The following is a 17041-nucleotide window of genomic DNA, read 5'->3' on the forward strand; positions in this document are numbered from 1 at the left end:
TTGTCCTGTTAACGGAGACTTCTTATTAGAAGCCTCTCCAGAGGTCCAAACCCCTGAGCTGCCAGCGCCTGCAGCCTGCCTGCTGTGACCCCGAGGGCTGTGGGATTGGTTCTGGGTCCTTCTCTGCTTCCGGCTGCTAGCGTTCCAGATGGCTCGGCGGGCACAGCAGGCACTTGGGCACCGGCCTTTCCTGGCCTGTTCTTTCAGCTGGATTTTCTTACCTAAAAAACTGTGTATTTTTAATAAGTTTACTCAGATACTTTTTAGCACAAAGATAAGCTATAAATACATTTTTAATGGATTATCCACTCAGTCATTGTGATTGTAAAAGGTGCACTGTACTACTCTCTCTGCCTCCCCAGAGGTCTCTAATAAAAAAGTTTTCCCTAAGGTCCGAGAGAGGATGAGGCCCAGTTGGGGTTGGAGCTCTCCTCCGGCTCTGAAGCCGGGCCATGCTCACCCCTCTCTGGAAGCGTCCCTTTAGAGAAGGAGACATTAAAAGCTCTTGTCTTCTTTCCGCAGGGAGAACCTGGCTAGCGACATGTACCTTATATCGCAGATGGACAGTGATCAGTATGTGCCAATCACCACGGTAGCTAACCTGGACCACGTCAAGAAGCTCAGCACTGACATGAACTTGATTGTGGAGGTGCTGAGGTGTAAGTAAACGGCGGTCTGGGTGGGTGAGAATGTGGTCTTGACGCAGGTGGGGTCTTCCCTCAGCTTCCTGGCTGCTCCGGCCGGCGCCCTGTCTGGTGGGGGGTGTTGACGGGCTCAGAAACGCATCTCACCGGGAGTGCGCCCGAGAAAGGCTGCTGCAGAGGCGGAGGGCCGCTGGGGCTGGTGACAGATGTGGGGAAGGGTGGCGCTGGCGGCCGGTTCCATTAGCTTAAGGGCTGTAAATTTCAAATTCTGGCTCAAGTTTGGGTGGAGTGGGACTGTTTTCTTTAGAAGGTTATTGTGAGTGAAGTTGTTTCTTGGACCTCTGACCACCTCAGAGCAAGGTTTAGTACCTCAGAGACCGGCAGGGGTTCCGGGACTGTGGGCTTCTAAGCTGTGGTTTGCTGGTGCAGGCGTCTACAACCCAGCCACTTGGTCGTGTGTTTCCGAAGACACCATCTGCCTGGGTTACAGGCGACATCCTGGGCGCTGCGCTGTGCGTGCGTGTGCCGCTTGGCTGCGTCAGCGTGGGCCTCAGCGTGCGGCTGCGAGACCACCGCCGCCCGCAGCTTTTGGAGGGCCCCTGTACTGCCTCCACCCTCCCTGCCGCCTGGGATAGCTTCCCTGGGGATGAGTTTTAAATTCAGTGTACAGTATATTGGATATCTTTTCAAATGGGATTGTTTTTAATTATAGAAAGTCACTTTTTATAATAGGACTGCAAGTACCAGATGATTTATTTCTGCAGTCTCCCTTCTCAGGGCTGCTCTGACTCCTTCATAAAGAACACAGTGTACAGTATGTCCCCTTGCCCCAAATATTTCTAAATGAGGGGACATCCGTCAAGCCAGAACTGAAACCCCGTTTCTCTGTGTCACCGCTGTGACTCTCCGTCACTGAGGCAGCAGTGATTCTACACTCTCCCCAGCATGACTGACGGGTGGTGATGACTTCTTGTGTGCATTCGACTTCATAGAAGAATAGGTGAACATTTTATCTTAAAACTTGTTTGGATTTCTATTCGCAAATGAAAGTTCTCTGCTTCCTGTTCCTAGACAGATTTTGTAAGGTCACTAAATTATTTGAGCAGATAGTGAAGAAGCGAGCAAGCATCATCTATGAAGTTTGAACTCTGAAAATTACAACCGTCGTTTCCCAAGATAGTTTATGCTTTCCCGTGTGGCTTTGTTTTTGACGGTCCGTTCAGAATAGAAGTCTGTTTGCTGGTCGGGTTGAGTCTGGTCCTGTCTGGCGCACTTAAATAAAGGCCAGTGGCTTTCCTGACCCAAAAACGCTTTTCTCAGTTCACGGTCTTTGGTCCTTATCAGGAGTCCCGGGTGTAGTTATTTCTTCCAGGCGTTGCTTGGGAGCTTGGCTGCCCCGTGGCTGATTCCTGGGTGACGCTGGCAGGAGTCGTTCCTGCGGCGCAAGAGGCTGTTGGGTTGCCGGGTGTGGTTGCTGCAGGGAGGCTGTTTCTCCCCGTGGACCCACAGCCCCGCCGGCCGCTCCGCCCTTCTGCCTTCCCTGCTGGGTGGGAGGGTCTGGAGTTGCAGGGGTACCTCCTTGCCTTCCTCCTCAGCTCTGAAGCGTCTCATTGCCTCGTTCACTTGGCTTCCGACAGAGACACGTGCCAGCACGACGGCCTGTTGGATCATGGAGTTAGTGTAGCGGTTGTAGTTCTGCGGACGGTGAGAGAAATGAGCCTCTGTGAGCAGAGATCTCCTGTTTAAATCTTACTCCTGTCCCCAGAATGCCTCGCACGTAGCATTAGATACCCAGTAGACCCTTGATAACATTTTATTTTGAATATTCCCCAGTACAACACCAGAACTCTAGTGTTGGTTGAACTGCATAAATTACGTTTTTGTGTCATAATATACGTGGTACGGAGTGCATGGCACAGAATGCCCAGTTCAAACGCTTTGCTTTTATACTTAATACAGTTGAAATTGCAAATTTAAGAATAGACTCAGGTGTTTGTCCCCAGAGCATGAATAGATGTGACGGAGCCTCACCGTGAGCGCTGGAACGATTAAAATAAACTAGGCTACGTTTTCAGCAGGAATCCGTCATAATGCTGACTACAAAGTCTGTTTCACATACCTGCGGGACGATAACGTCTGCAGCGTGTAGGTACGAGTCACATAGATCGGAGTCGGCCTTTCATGGGTTCCGAGGTCCAGGGGTGAGAGTATAAAGACCCGAGTGGGACTGACCTTCCTGGTTCAAGGTGACCCTTGGTGGGGGGCACACGAACTGGGGACAAAATCAGGAGATGAGAAGCACAGGTCCCTGCTTGTTTTGTTTTTACAGCTTTCCTGAGGTAGAGTTTACACACCTTAAATTACCGCCTGTACATCTGTCAAGTCACAACATCTTTATGCACCTGCAGAGCTAGCGTAGTGGCGATGACGACCGTACTGTCCGCCCGGGAGTTTCCTCCTGCTTCAGGCCACCCCCCATCTGCTTTTTGTCCCTGTGCCTTAGTTTGCATTTTCTGAAGCTTCGTGCAAATGCAGTCGGTCGTGTAGTGACCTTTAGGGGTGGGGGTCCGGTCTCCCGCGCTCAGCACGATTGTTGGAGAGCGCATCCATAGCTTTTGGTCTCTCATTGCCGAGTCCTGCTCCGCGCTGTAGATGGGCCGCACTTGGTTATTCACCCCCGTTGTGAGACTCGCTCTGGCCAGGCTTGCACCACTCCAGATCAGGTGCCACGAGCACTGGTGTGCAAGTCCCCTCGTGCGCGGTGCCTGGGGCTTCTGCTTCTCTCAGTAGCCGGCCCGGGACAGAGGGTGTGTTCTGACTTGTGAAACTGCCTGCGGTGGTGCGGCAGGTTGCCCCACACCTTTGCTGTCGCGGGCTGCCTGTGGGGGTCTTCCTTGCAGATTCTCTGACTTTATCTCATTGCTCTTTCGGTTTCTGTTTCCCTCATGGCTGGTGACAGGGAACAGTCTTTTCAGGTGCCTCTTTGCTCTGCTTTTATCTTTGTTGAAGTGTCTGTTCTTGTGCCCCCACCCCCGCCTCTTTATTAGTGTTCGTACAGTTGAGGTTTGTGGGAGGGCGTGTAGTGTGAGACCTGTGTTATCGTTACCTGGGTCCGGGTATAAGCTGTTATCAGGGGTGTGATTTGCAAATACATTCTCCTAGTCTCTAGCTTCTCTTTTGTATTCTACCAATGATAGTGTCTTTGGAACAACACTCTTTTGAATTTTTGGTATAGTTCAATTTATTAATTTTTTTCTTTTATGATCTTGCATTTGGTGGCATAGCGATTAAGAAAATTGTGGTTACCAAAGCCATGGAGGTTTTCTCCCAGAAGTTTATAGTTTTAGGGTTTACATTTTTAGGTCTGTGGTCCATTTTAAGCTAATACTAGTATGTGGTTTGAGGTATGGATCTAAGTTCTCTGCCCCGCTCACATGTGGATGTGCAGCTGTTCCAGTGCCGTCAGCTGGACGGGCTCTCCCTTCGCCCCTAAGTTGGATGGTGCCATTGTCTGGACCGTCCGCCCCCCACTGCCGGTTTATCTCCGGGCCTGTGTCCTTGATTTGCTTCTTGGTTTTGACACCTGCCCTGCAGTGTCTTTTTTTTTTTTTTAATTAAGGTTTCTTGTTGTTGTTGTTGTTAAGATTTTATTTATTTATTTGTCAGAGAGAGAGAGCACGCACAAGCGGGCAGAGGGGCAGGCAGAGGTGGAGAGAGCAGCAGGCTTCCCGCTGAGCAGAGAGCGCGATGCGGGACTCGGTCCCAGGACCCTGGGATCATGACCTGAGCCGAAGGCAGCCGCTTATCTGACTGAGCCACCCTTAAAAAAATTTTTATTGGGATTGCATCGAATGTACAAATTGATTTGGGGAGAATTGACACATAACGATGGTGAGGTTTACATTCCATGAGCACAGTAACTCTCCATTGATTTACATCTTTTATAATTTGTTCTTGGTAATTTCTGCAGTATTCAATGTACAGGTAGTCCGTATCTTTTTTTTTTTTTTTAAAGATTTTATTTATTTATTTGACAGAGAGAGATCACAAGTAGACGGAGAGGCAGGCAGAGAGAGAGAGAGGAGGAAGCAGGCTCCCTGCTGAGCAGAGAGCCCGATGCGGGACTCGATCCCAGGACCCTGGGGCCAAAAGCAGAGGCTTTAACCCATATCTTAACAGATTTTATAATTATTTTCCTGCTTTTCACACAGTTTTAAATGTGTTTATTTCAGTTTTCCATCAGTGCTAGGATGTAGAAATACAATTCATTTTTGTATTTTTTGTAACAAAGTTTCAAACTTTGTTAAAACTCCTCAATTCTAGTTTTTTGGGAAATTTTTTCAGATTTTCTTCATAGAGATAAGCTTGTTGCCTGTGAATGGAAAGTTTCAGCTCTTCGTACCCGGTCTGGGTGTGTCCAGTTTCTGTCGCTCGCGTTACTGCCCTGGTTGAGCCTTTGGGACAGCGCCGACCAGAAGCTGAGAGCGGCTGTTGTTGCTTTGTCCTGTCTTCAGTAAGTGTGATGCTAGACGTTGGCTTTTCCTCCGTGAGGAGGTTTCTCTCGTTCCTGATTTGCTGAAAAAATTTCTTTTCAGGATTGTTGGGTTCTGCCACATACTGTGCATCTGTGAGGTGATTGTATGTTTTTTTGTTTAGCCCATTAATGTGAATTCTGTTGCTTAATTTTTTTTTTAAGATTTTATTTATTTATTTGACAGACAGAGATCACAAGTCGGCAGAGAGGCAGGCAGAGGGAGAAGCAGGCTCCCCACAGAGCAGAGAGCCCAGTGCGGGGCTCGATCCCAGGACCCTGGGATCACAACCTGAGCTGAAGGCAGAGGCTTAACCCACTGAGCCACCCAGGTGCCCCTGTTGCTTAATTTTTGATTGGTAAACCAACCTTTCATTACTGAGATAAACCCCACTTGTCATGGTTTATTATCATTTTTATATATTGTATGGTTTTATTTGGCAGAATTTGGTGAGAATTTTTCATCTGTGTTCACAGGGGATATTGGTCTTTAGTTTTCTTGCTTTGTGTTGTCTTTGCTCCGTCTGAGTATCGGAGAGCGGCCAGCTTCGCAGGTGGAGCTGGCGTGTATTCTCTTTCAGGTATTTGGGAAGAGGTTGTGCTGTAGAACAGGTTTATTTTTTTCTCAAGTGTTTGATAGGATTCTCCGGGGATATCACGTGGGCCTTGAGTTTCTCTCATAGATCAGGGTCTGTGTTGGTGACTGTCTTCTTAGAGTGAACGTTGCTAGTGTGTATCTTTAAGGATGTTTCTGTTTCGTGTAAGTTGTCTAACTTACGTTTATTGGCAGGAACTTTTTCATAATGTTCCCTTAAGGTACTTTCAGTGTCAGTAGAACCTGTAGTGAAGTTAGTCTTCGCTCCTCATGTTGGCAGCATGTCTTCGTTGGGGGGTGGACAGCTCTGAGCCCTGACTGTGTCATGCTGCGTTGTGACTGGAATCTACACGTGGTACAGTTTCATAGACGTGACACCAAAACAGAACATCACAAAAAGGAGCGTATGTAGAAACTTGTGAGGTCTGAATCCGGCTTGTCCCCATGTTGGCACTGTTGGCCCAGCACCACCACGCTCCTTGTGCTGACCGTGGGCTGTGGTTGTGGAGGACGTCATTGCTGGAAAAAGCTGTGTAGGATGCCCGTGGCACCTCGTGATTCAAAATAAAGAGTCGTGGTGGGTCAGAAAATTATTTGACGCTAGGGGCTCGTAGAAAAGAGGAAGCCAGTTACTCTTGAGTTGTCGTCTACAGGTCGTTTGCGCTGTTGAATCCTTGTTTCATGGCGTTGAATTTATTCTAGATCTTAAAGGACTTTTTAAATTCCTGTGCTCCTTGGTTTTGAGAAATTTAACCTGTGAGATGGGTGTAAAACCTTCTGATGGGTTGTGTTAAGGTGTCCCAGTGCATACACGTGTCTTCTTTGTGTTTAGTAAGTGAGATACAGCACATCGCACCGGAGTGCCTGTTATGTCATAACTAGAAGACAGACAGACAGTTTGAATATTTGTGTTTTACCATTCATTTTTCTTCTCTTTGTAGCTTTACCGTTGGTCCAAGTGGATGAGAAGGGAGAAAAAGTGAGGCCAAATCAGAGTCGTTGCATTGTGATCCTGCGGGAAATACCGGAGTCCACGCCGGTAGAAGTAAGTCTCCTCTGAAGCGTGCTCAGACTTTGTTTGTAGGTTTTTGTGTTATTTCTGTTTACTTCTGTGGTTTTTTTAGAGGGCGTATTGTAAAGAATACACACAGTAACACTTTCTTCCCAGGATTTACACACTGTTGGCTACAGTGTGACTCATTTTTAAGAGTGGTGCTCAAACTTTCGTTCTTGGAGCTCCATTCTATTCTTCATGGTAAAAAATACTGACGAGGGTGGGCGCCTGGGTGGCTCGGTCGGTCGGTTAAGCGATCCCCAGGGTCCTGGGATCGAGCCCCGTGTGGGGCGCCTGCTTCTCCCGGCTACCCACCTTGTGCTCTCTCCTCTCACTCCATCTCAAATTTTAAAAAAATAAAAAAAGGTACCAACTTAGGCAATAATTTGAGGGAACCGCAGTATTTGATCGTGTCAGAGTCAGGAAAAGTCTTCCACAGTTACTGCGTTGCTATAAAACTCCGTCCCATGTCCGAAAGCGTAGACTGCGGTGCCTCTTGCAGTGACGAACTGGCAGCCACCCCAGAAATGATGAGGAGCCTTCATGTGAGGCTCTGACAGCGCCAGCTCTGGCCTGGGGACAGCACGACCGCTGTCTGCTGCAGGGACTGTCTGCAACCCCAGGAGGTTCGTTCCGTCCGTCACGGGTGTTTGTGGGTCAGGCCTGAGGGACTCGAGCCGCCCGCGCGCTCAGCGCCGTCTCTGTGGAGGCGGTCAGTGCGTGTGTGGGTGTCTGAGGGACGCTTCTTGGTGCGGTGTGAAGGAGGTGTGGTGTGACAACCCTGGCCGAAGAAGTCTCGCCCTTCTCGAGTGCCACCCTGTTCCAGCGAGTTTTACTTTTTGTTCAGGTAACACTGTTTTCTAGTTCTGGGTTCTCTATGAAGAAAAAGAAATTGGGAATGAATTTTTTATCTTCTTCTTTCTGAGGTTGTAAATGTGGAGTGTCCCCTTACTTCTTTCTGCCGGTCCGGAGTCTTGGTGAGCTCCCGGTGACCCCGCACACGGAGGTCCTCTGAGACACTCGGAAGGGCTAAAGCGGAATTTTCTCTTTTGAGCCGCACACGTTGATCTTGGTATATTTGTGTCATTCCAAACGGCACCCCCTAGATCTGTTGTAAGATTGAGCCATGGGAGTGTTTTAGATTTTTGGTAAACTGAGTTTGAAACAGAAGCGAAGGGGAGAGCGGGCCCGGCTGCAGTGGCGGACGCGTGCCTGCCCGTGGTTGGAGAAGTCTTTAAATGGTAGTTCATTTGGTTGAGTAATGGACTTTCACAGAATGGCCCTGATTCCCCGGGAGTACTTTGCTCTGGAACCAACCGGGGTGTCCGCAGCGTTGCCCCCGTGCTGTCCTGTCCCTGTACGGCCCCGGCGTCTCCGCCTTTAGCCCCTTGGCCGTCGGCGGCGGGAGCCGATGGCCCGCGGGCTGCCTGGACAGGCGTCCTGCTCTCCTGGGCCGCTTGGAGGTTCGTGGCCTTCTCGGCGGGGACTTGGGAGCGTTTGGTGTGAGCCCTCAGTGGTGGGACTGGGTTTGGATCCCCACCTGCTGCTCGTCTCTCCGTGCTGGGCCACATTTCCTTTCTTGCCGCGCCTCCCATTCGGCTTGGGTCACGTTCGTTCTCTCGGTCTCCCTTTCTTGGCTTCTCGCTCTAGCTCTTTCGTTTTCCCGGCCGGAACGTCGGTGGGTACGTCCGGGGTCGGTGGGGCTGTCCTCCGCGGGCGTCGCTGCTCCCATGCCCGGCTGGCATGCGCTGCTGCCCCGAACCACACAGTATTTTGTTACGTTTGCGTCCGACAAGCTCATTTTCTTTCCGAGAGATTGAAAGTAAGCGAGATGTCTTTATGCAGCATTTGCCATTGACGTGGCTTTTTGTGCGCGTGTCCAGGTCCGCCCTTGCTCCGGCCTCCTTTCTGCCCACGTGGCCCTTCAGTTCTCGGGCTCGGCTCTCCTGGCAGCGAGGGTTTTCAGCTTTGGTGTGTTTGAGAAATTCTTTTCTTTTCTTTTTTATTCATTCTTTTTGAGAAAATCTGTATTTTTCCTTCATTTATGGAAGCCCTTTCCTCTGGGTGTAGAATTCGGGGTTCCAGGTTTGCGTTCCTTCCTGTGTCCGCAGCCGCTGCTGTCCTGCGCTCTGGTGCGCGTCGCGTCTCCTTTGCTCCTCCGCGTGTTAGCGCTGCTCCCCTGCTCCCCGGTGCTGTGAGGTTTTAAGCCATTTGATGGTGATGCCCCTTGGTGCCGCTCGCACGTCTCTTGAACAGAAGTTTCCTGAAGTGTCATTTCTTCACTTTTTCTCTTCTCCTGTCTTTTCTTGTCAAAAGTTCCTAACTAACGGCTAATCCTACATACCGCATTTTTCATTCCAGAAGTTCTTTCTGGATCTTTGTTTCTTTCCTCTTCTGTGTCTCTCTTTAACATGCTCAGTCTTTACCTTTTTGAATATAGAATATATATCCCAGAGCTGCTTTAATATTCTTGCCTTTTTATTCTGTCGTCTGTATCACTTCTGGGTCTAATGTGATGGATTCTTTTTTTCTCCTTCAGGGCCCATTTTTCTGTTTCTTTGTGCGCCCAGTAGATTTTGAATGGATGCCAGGCATTTTGGATTTTACTTTATTGGGTACTAAGTGTTCGCGTGTTGTTTCCTGGAACTGGTGTTGAGCTTCATGTGAGGTTCCCTTTGACCTTCCAGGAGTGCTGTGAAGCGGAAGTAGGGCCCCATGACTCCAGGGCGTGTCCGTGCCCACGCCAGAGCGGTGCCCTTCTGCGCGCTGTGCCCGAGCGCCTGTGCGCCGGGAGTGTTCTCTGCTCTGCCTGGTGGGGGAGACGCACCCCCTGTCCCTGGGAGTCGTTTCTACTTGGTAAGGACACATGTGGCAGAGAAGAGAGTTAATTTCTCCCTCTCTCTTTCCTGTAGGAAGTAGAAGCACTATTTAAAGGAGACAATTTACCGAAATTTATAAACTGTGAATTTGCCTATAACGATAATTGGTTTATTACGTTTGAAACTGAAGCTGACGCACAGCAGGTAAGCTGTCCCCCCACCCCTGTGTTACCCTTACCTCACAAGCCATACGTGGGGGGCACTACATTGGGGCCTGGAGATGACTGCTGTGTGGTGGTCCCAGGTTTGACTATAAAGCACAGGGGGATCAGGTTAGAGAGACTGAAGTAGGCTGTTGTGAAGACCATTTGTGTGGCAGTGGAGCACGTGACGTTATTTCCCAAGGACGTGTAGCCCGTGAACATGACTTCTATTCTTTCATCTGGGTGAGAGAAAGTTTTAATATTCGAAAACTGTTCTGGGAAATCGGAACGTCATTTTAAGTTTCACGAGGCGTCACTGTGCGTGTCAGAGTTGGCAGAGGCCTTGGGGAAGCTCTGTGAGGACAGGGAAGGAGTGAAGGCGCTCTCCCTGGCCTGAAAGAGGGGCCTTGATTGGGGGAAACATGAACGTGATTCGAGGACTGCCGGTACGGTGAACCCCTGAGCGACAGGGGAATTACGGATGCTGACCCCATGCAGGGGGGACGCACCTCGAACTCCGGACGGCTCGTACTCCACCGCCAGCCGCCCCGTGGGCTTACTGAGAGCAGCAACATTTGGCACGTGTTTTGTGTGTTATTTGTGAGGTGTACTGTGTCCTCGCCATAAAGTAAGCTAGAGGAGGGAGGAGACTGAAGAAAACCGCGGGGAGGAGAAAGTCCGTTCATAGTCCTGTCCTGTGTGTGTCCGCTGAAGCCTGCCCTTAAGTGGACCCTCGCGGTTCCGACTCCGGTTGTTCTGGGGGGAGCCGTGTGGTGGGAAGCGATGTGGGTGCTGCGATGATCCGAAGAAACAGGCCTCTGAAGGACGCGCTTGACTGGGTTGGAGGGAGGGGGCATAGGAGGGGCCGGGCCGTGGGAGATGAGGGGAGTCCCGTCGGCGGAGCAGGCGCAAGGCCCCTCAGCAGCACGGGCCGGGGCGCGGCTGGGGGCGGCGCAGGCGGCGCGGAGCCTTCCCAGCTAAGGAGGGCACCTAGGAGAGGCGTAGGAGCTGCACCGGTACCGCCATCAGAGTGTCTCCCCTTCTCCAACTGTGACTCCGCTTTCACATCAGGGTAACTGCTAGGGGCTCGGTGTCCTTAGCCTGTGGTCGTGCGAGGCTTTGGTGGTGTGTGTTAGCACTGAGAGAATCGTACGTCGTTCAGGAGAGTTTTTGCGAGAGGCTCCCTGGGTCTTAGAGGTTCTTTGAAGGAGTCTGTGACCCGAAGTGGATTAAGAGTCGGTGTTCTGGGTCTGTGTCTGTCATACCCTACCGGTACCGTTCCCGGCGCGAGGCCTTGGGTTGTCAGTTCATTTGACTTACAGGATTAACATGGTGGCATTTTGGGTGATTTTTGCCCTCAGGCTTACAAGTATCTACGAGAAGAAGTCAAAACTTTTCAAGGAAAACCAATTAAGGTAAGCAAGACCTTGGTTATACTTTCTTTACTTGCAGACCGGTTCTCGAGCACTCTGACAGAAATCTCTCTGTTCCCACATAGGCACGGATAAAAGCAAAGGCAATAGCTATAAACACATTTTTGCCAAAGAATGGATTTAGACCTCTGGACATGAGCCTTTATGCGCAGCAGCGCTACACAGCCTCCTTTTACTTGCCTCCGGTCTACAGCCCCCAGCAGCAGTTCCCCCTGTACAGCCTGATCGCCCCCCAGACGTGGTCGGCGACACACAGCTATCTCGACCCCCCCCTGGTGAGTCCTGTCGTTGCTGGGAGCTCGTGCAGCAGGACGCTGTGGACGCTGCACTGGGTGCTCGGGAGGGATGTTCTGGTAGCGAATCGGGCGTAGGTGGTTTGCCAGCATAAAACAGACCTGAGTTCTTCGGTGGATTTAAACTTAATCAGGAGATCAGTATGCAGCTTCGTATCCGTAAAAAAAGCGTTCGGAGGCTCTACTATTGATCTCGGCCCAGTCTGCCTGCTCTCCCGTGTGGCGGCACCTTCCTACGCTGTGTAATCCCCAGGAACACACACAGCGTGGTCCGGGCTCTGGGAGGCCTGGGTTACTCCTGAGCGCGGGGCGGGTTGCAGCGAGAAGTGCGTTTGAGGAGGTGGAGGAAGGAGTTTCAGTAATTCCAGCAGCCGAGGACGAGCGGAAGGCCTGCGAGCGTCCCTCACACCAGCCCTAGAGCTGACCGGCCTGTGAAGTGGCGCCGTCGCTTTCCTCCGGGGGCGCTGCTGGCCGGAGGGGAGAGGTCCGAGAGGTAGGCGGACCCTGCCTCGGCGCTGCTGCGCGCTTGTGGAGCGTGGGCGTGAGAGGCAGCACTTGGCTGCTCCCGTCCGAGACAGTGCGGATGGACGGACAGATGGACAGGTGTGCCTGGGGCTGCAGGGCGGCTTTCGTGGGCACCAGAGCGGGGCAGTGGAGTGTGTGGAAGGTCGTGGTCAGAAAGCAGGAGGCCAGTCGATGACTGAGGATGTGGCTGTGGCGTGAGTCAGGGCCAGTCGGGCGGCGCTCAGGTCAGGTGCGGGGCACGGGAGACGCCTGCGAGCCAGGCCGGGCCGCGGCTCCCCTTACCACTGGCAGTGGGAGGAGGGCGTTGGCTGAAGGGAGGGCCGGAGAGGAGCGAGTCGCCGGAGCGGGGATGCTGCCTGTTCCCTGCTGCCTCGTGGAGATGTGTCCGCGGAGGGAGGCAGCCCGGGGAAGACAGCAGTGTCCGTCGGACGCACGGTCATTGACAAAGCGGGACTGAACATGGTGAAGCCTCAAACTTGGAGGTTGCCCGGGGTCCCGTCCTCCTCCGTTGAGCTTACAGCAGGGGTGTGAGGGAGGCGAGGCTGCAGGAGAGGGGGCGGCGTGTGCCGAGGCACTGGCAGTGCTGGCATCGTGGGGGTCTCTGAGCTGACCCAGAGGCGGAGGCGGGGAACTGGGAGACAAAGCTGTTCGGCTTCTTACTGTGCCCTGAGGCATGTGCTGTTGGCCTGGGGCTTACGGGATGGGAGGAGGGCAGACGGGGAGGGTCAGGAGGGGTCCTCTCTGGCGCTGGCGCAGGATTTCAGAAAAAGATTTCAGAAAAAGACAGCGGTGGCAGAGGCAGTTAGCAGACAGGTGCTGGTGTTGAGCCGCGTCTCTCTCTTCAGAGGGACTCCTCATAATGCTGTCTTTTTCTGAAATCTTTGTTGCTTTCTGTAAAAGTGTGCCGACAGCCATGGAGCTGATATAGGATGAGAGAACCTTCCAGGGGGATAAAGTCCTCAAATTCTTGTGTGGGAGAATTTCTCCCAAGGAAGCTAGCCGCCGTGGTTATGCAGTTCAGTTCCTCGTAAGTCTCTGCTCTGACTTCTCTGATGGCACCCATATCGGGCTGGAGTAGGGGCCCTTGGCACCTGGGGTCAGCTGTCTGGCCACTTAGGAGGTTTCCTGTGATCCTGGTTCGGGGGTGGGCACCTGCGACCTTGTGCTTGCTCGAAAGTGTGCTGTGTTATTTTGAGCAGATGTGAATATACGGTGCCTGTGAATTCTCTGAGTCCTATTAAATTACTGGGTCAGGAGCTAATTTATTTCTTTAACTCTTGAGCACAGTCACGCAGATAGCAGGATTGTGTATGTAAAAGTACATCCAGGAAGTGATTTGGTACGAGTGACCTTCGCATTGTTTATAATCTCAGAATCTGGTTCTGGTGTGATTGATCCATTTTTAAATAGTCTGACGCTGGCGGCTGTTCTCAAGCAGGCTATTGAGGTGGCTTACAAAGTTCCAAGGGTATCTTTCTGACCCTGAGTTTCCTCTGCTGCTTTTCCTTTTTCCTTTTTTAAAAAATCAACTTCTGGTCCTCCACTGTCCTGAACATCCGTTTTCTGCCCCGCTTGCTCTCGGCTCTAGCTTCCGAGTAGGTGTCAGTGGCTTCCTCGGCAGGCTGCTGTGACATCGCCCGAGTCGACCCAGAAAAAGGTCTTGCCCCAGCCCGGCTCAGGAAATACGCGTCATTGACAATGATCTAACACCATGTTCTTTTCAGCCTGGGAATATTTTCAGTATAAAATTGAATAAAATGTCGAGAAACAGCCCAGATAAGCAGAAGGTCTGCATGGTGTTCACCAGTTCCAGGTCTGTTTACGGCTTGTTGACTTGTTTGTTTTTAATGAATCTAGGTGACTCCGTTTCCAAATACTGGATTTATAAATGGGTTTACGTCTCCAACCTTCAAACCTGCAGCCTCTCCTCTGACTTCCCTCAGACAGTACCCTCCACGAAGCAGGCAAGTTGCATGAGTGGTCGAAGGGCGGTGGTTGTCTGGCGTTGGGGGTGACAGGTCCCTGCCGTGTGGTGTGCTCGAGGGCACAGCAAGACAGATGGCGTTAAACCAGGTGGTCCTCCCCACATGCTCGAGTCACTTTGACTTAGTGAAGAAACGGCCTTGGCGATCTGTCGGGATGTGTTTGACTGTGCGAATCAGACTGCTTGAGGCACGACTTACGTTTCGTGGGATGAATGAAGCCCTGACACGTGTGCGGGGAGCCTGCAGATTGTCTGCACCTGTCTCTGCGGGCGTCCGCTTTTAACGTGGGCTGGGACGCCGCTGAGCAGGACGTTGATACCTCACAGATTCGCGCTGGCAGACACGGTATGCGTGAGCTGTTTCTTCAGTAACATTTTTAAGATTTTTCTAAGTAGAGAGCACATTTGAGCCGGGACATTCCTATATTAGTAATCCCATTTTAGGATGCCACGATCCCATTATAACTGAATGAGCATGCAAACCTTTTGTTTACAGGAATCCTAGTAAATCTCATCTACGCCATGCCGTTCCCACCGCAGAGAGAGGAGCTGGGCTATTAGAAAGCCCTTCGATATTTAACTTCACCGCTGATCGGCTAATTAACGGTGTTCGAAGCCCGCAGACACGGCAGACAGGTCAGCCTAGAACACGGATACAGAATCCTCCGACCTACACCAAGAGGGAGGTTGGGTCTGGCCGAGTGGAGCAGAGCAGCGCGGAGTCGCCTCCTGGCTTAGGGAGAGGGAGGTGAGTCCTTCCGAGCTGCTGTCAGATAGCCGTGACCTGCCTTTCCTAATAAGTTCTTAATATTTACAAGTTCCATCAATTTAGGCATGTTTTATAAATGTTATTTTCAAATACATCACAGGCAAGGGCTCTCAGCTCGTTAGGCCATCTTGGGCAAGACTGCTTGTAGGCTTTCTATAAAGGAAAGGAATTAGTCAAAATTACTTCTTTGAACTCCTGTCCAGCTCACACAGACAGTACCAGTGTGTTCTGTTGGAATAACAAAGGGATGAGTAAATAAAAACAAAATTGTGGAATAGAATTAGCCTGCGGGCTACGAGGCCACAGAAGCCTGTCCAGGGCATGAGAGTGGCATGTGGCCTCCGGGCCTGCCAGGGCTTGGCCGCTCCATCGGTGTTTGTTGCTTCAGTGCGGGACACGGTGCCGGTCCCAGGCCTCTTGAGCCCTGTGCACACAGCTGGGAGCTGGCTGTCGCAGGTGCCTGGGGCTTGGAAACCTTCGTGCCGGCGGCGGCGGTGGACGGGGGCTGATGTGGTCATGTCCGGGCTGAGATGGAGGAGAGCGGGCCGGGCTGCGTTGGCGTCTCTCCGGCTCGACGGTTAACCCGGTCCACTTCCATTGGCAGTGTTTAACGGCTCACTGCGGAGCTCACTGTCTGATTTTATGGGTCTTGTCATGGCAGCTGAATGGACAGTCAGGTATTTCTGTAACAAAAATCCTAAATGTCCACTAGGAAAATTCTCTCAGTAAACGTTTTTCTTACTCTTTTTTTTTTTTTCTTTAAATCTCGACATTACTTTTATTCTTTTACTACAAAAGTTTTGTTTTGCTTATACTTCCTAAGGTTGGGATTTTAGAATAAAAAGTCAACTGTAACCGATTACAAAGTAAGAAAGACTGTGTGCGCTTACACGTGCTCCGTGAAAAACCTTTCAAGTGGGAAGAAGTTCAAAGTGTTTTGCTTTCCTCTTCTCTAGGAAGAATTCCTTTGGCTACCGGAAGAAACGGGAGGAGAAGCTGACAGTGAGTACATCCAGCCCTTGACCCCGTATAAGACTTTAAACCCAATTTGTACTAAACAGACGTGTGATTTAACGGCATGATTGAAGGTTAAGTCGCGTGGAGCTTTTCTCTACCGTGATGAGCGTCAGGTGATAACTGACTCGGCGGCCTGAAGGGGACAGGCTGGCGGCACATCTGTAGACATGCTGCTGGCCCCCGTGGCTGCAGAGTGTCGCCCCGTGGTGTCTCCATGCGCATGCGCTGTGTGGCAGGCAGCGCCGACCACCCAGTAGGCGCGCAGGGCGGTCTGTGCACACGTGGAGATGCGTTGTCTGTCTGGGTGACCGTGCAGTGCCAGTGAGAGTAACGGAACTTAACAGTTCTTGACAAGCAGAGTGGACTTCTAAGTGGGAATTGGTTCATTGGTATTTTTCGTTCAGAACATTTAACTTGTATCCCCTACACAGAAAGCGTTAACTGCCAGAGCTCCGGGGGCGCTCAGTGGGTTACGTGTCTGCCTCCAGCTCGGGTCATGATTTCCAGGTCCTGGGATCGAGTCCTATATCGGGCTCCCTGCTGGGTGGGGAGTCTGCTACTCCCTCTCCCTCTCCTCCTGCTTTTGCCTCTTTCTGTCTCTTAAAGAGAAAGAAAGCAAGAAAGCATTACTGCCTTCTGTTGTAACTTACGTTTGGAACAAACCCAGGAATAAAGGGTGGCTCATGTGAGTGCTGAGTACCTGGGGCACGGCCACATTTGCTGGGGTTCTGTACGAGTTTCTCCCGTGGCTACGGCTTCTGCCCAGCTCTGGTGTGCAGGTGGAGCCGCTGTGTGTCCACACGTGGGAGGAAGGATGTAGACACCGACACTTAGGACTGGAGAGACGGAGTGAATTCTTGGTCCAGCCCCCCGAGCCAGTGGGTAGGTGCGCTCCCATTGTACAAGGTCAGTTTTCTCTGTCTTGAACTCAGAAAGTACGAATTAGTAGTTAGTAAAACACCCAGAATTCTACCTTGTTGGTTAGTTTAGTCTGGTTTTGGTGAACCTTTGGTCCAGTCATTTTTATTGGCTGATTATGGTTGGAATTAATTCCTGTAACGTTTGGATTGGCAAGGCTAGCATCAGAGTAGGTCGTCAGTTAATAGTTACCTTAAATGAATTGTTTTCCCTGGTTACTAAATTACATTTAGAGGTGACATTTCTTCCATTGCCA

General features: G+C 51.2%; 1 protein-coding gene across 6 annotated transcripts in view; it reads left to right on the forward strand.

The window, feature by feature from the left end:
* The window catches only part of LARP4B (La ribonucleoprotein 4B), an 88927-nt gene that overhangs the window by 59330 nt on the left and 12556 nt on the right, over positions 1–17041 (forward strand). For all 6 annotated transcript variants that reach the window (XM_032349892.1, XM_032349890.1, XM_032349889.1 and 3 more), the window contains 8 exons: positions 523–659; positions 6712–6815; positions 9737–9847; positions 11208–11261; positions 11345–11554; positions 13955–14061; positions 14578–14829; positions 15807–15852. In XM_032349892.1, the coding sequence (XP_032205783.1) occupies positions 523–659; positions 6712–6815; positions 9737–9847; positions 11208–11261; positions 11345–11554; positions 13955–14061; positions 14578–14829; positions 15807–15852 (1021 nt within the window). The remainder of the gene's footprint in view (positions 1–522; positions 660–6711; positions 6816–9736; positions 9848–11207; positions 11262–11344; positions 11555–13954; positions 14062–14577; positions 14830–15806; positions 15853–17041) is intronic.

The sequence above is a fragment of the Mustela erminea genome, chromosome 6, assembly GCF_009829155.1.
Source record: "Mustela erminea isolate mMusErm1 chromosome 6, mMusErm1.Pri, whole genome shotgun sequence".
NCBI lineage: Eukaryota > Metazoa > Chordata > Mammalia > Carnivora > Mustelidae > Mustela > Mustela erminea.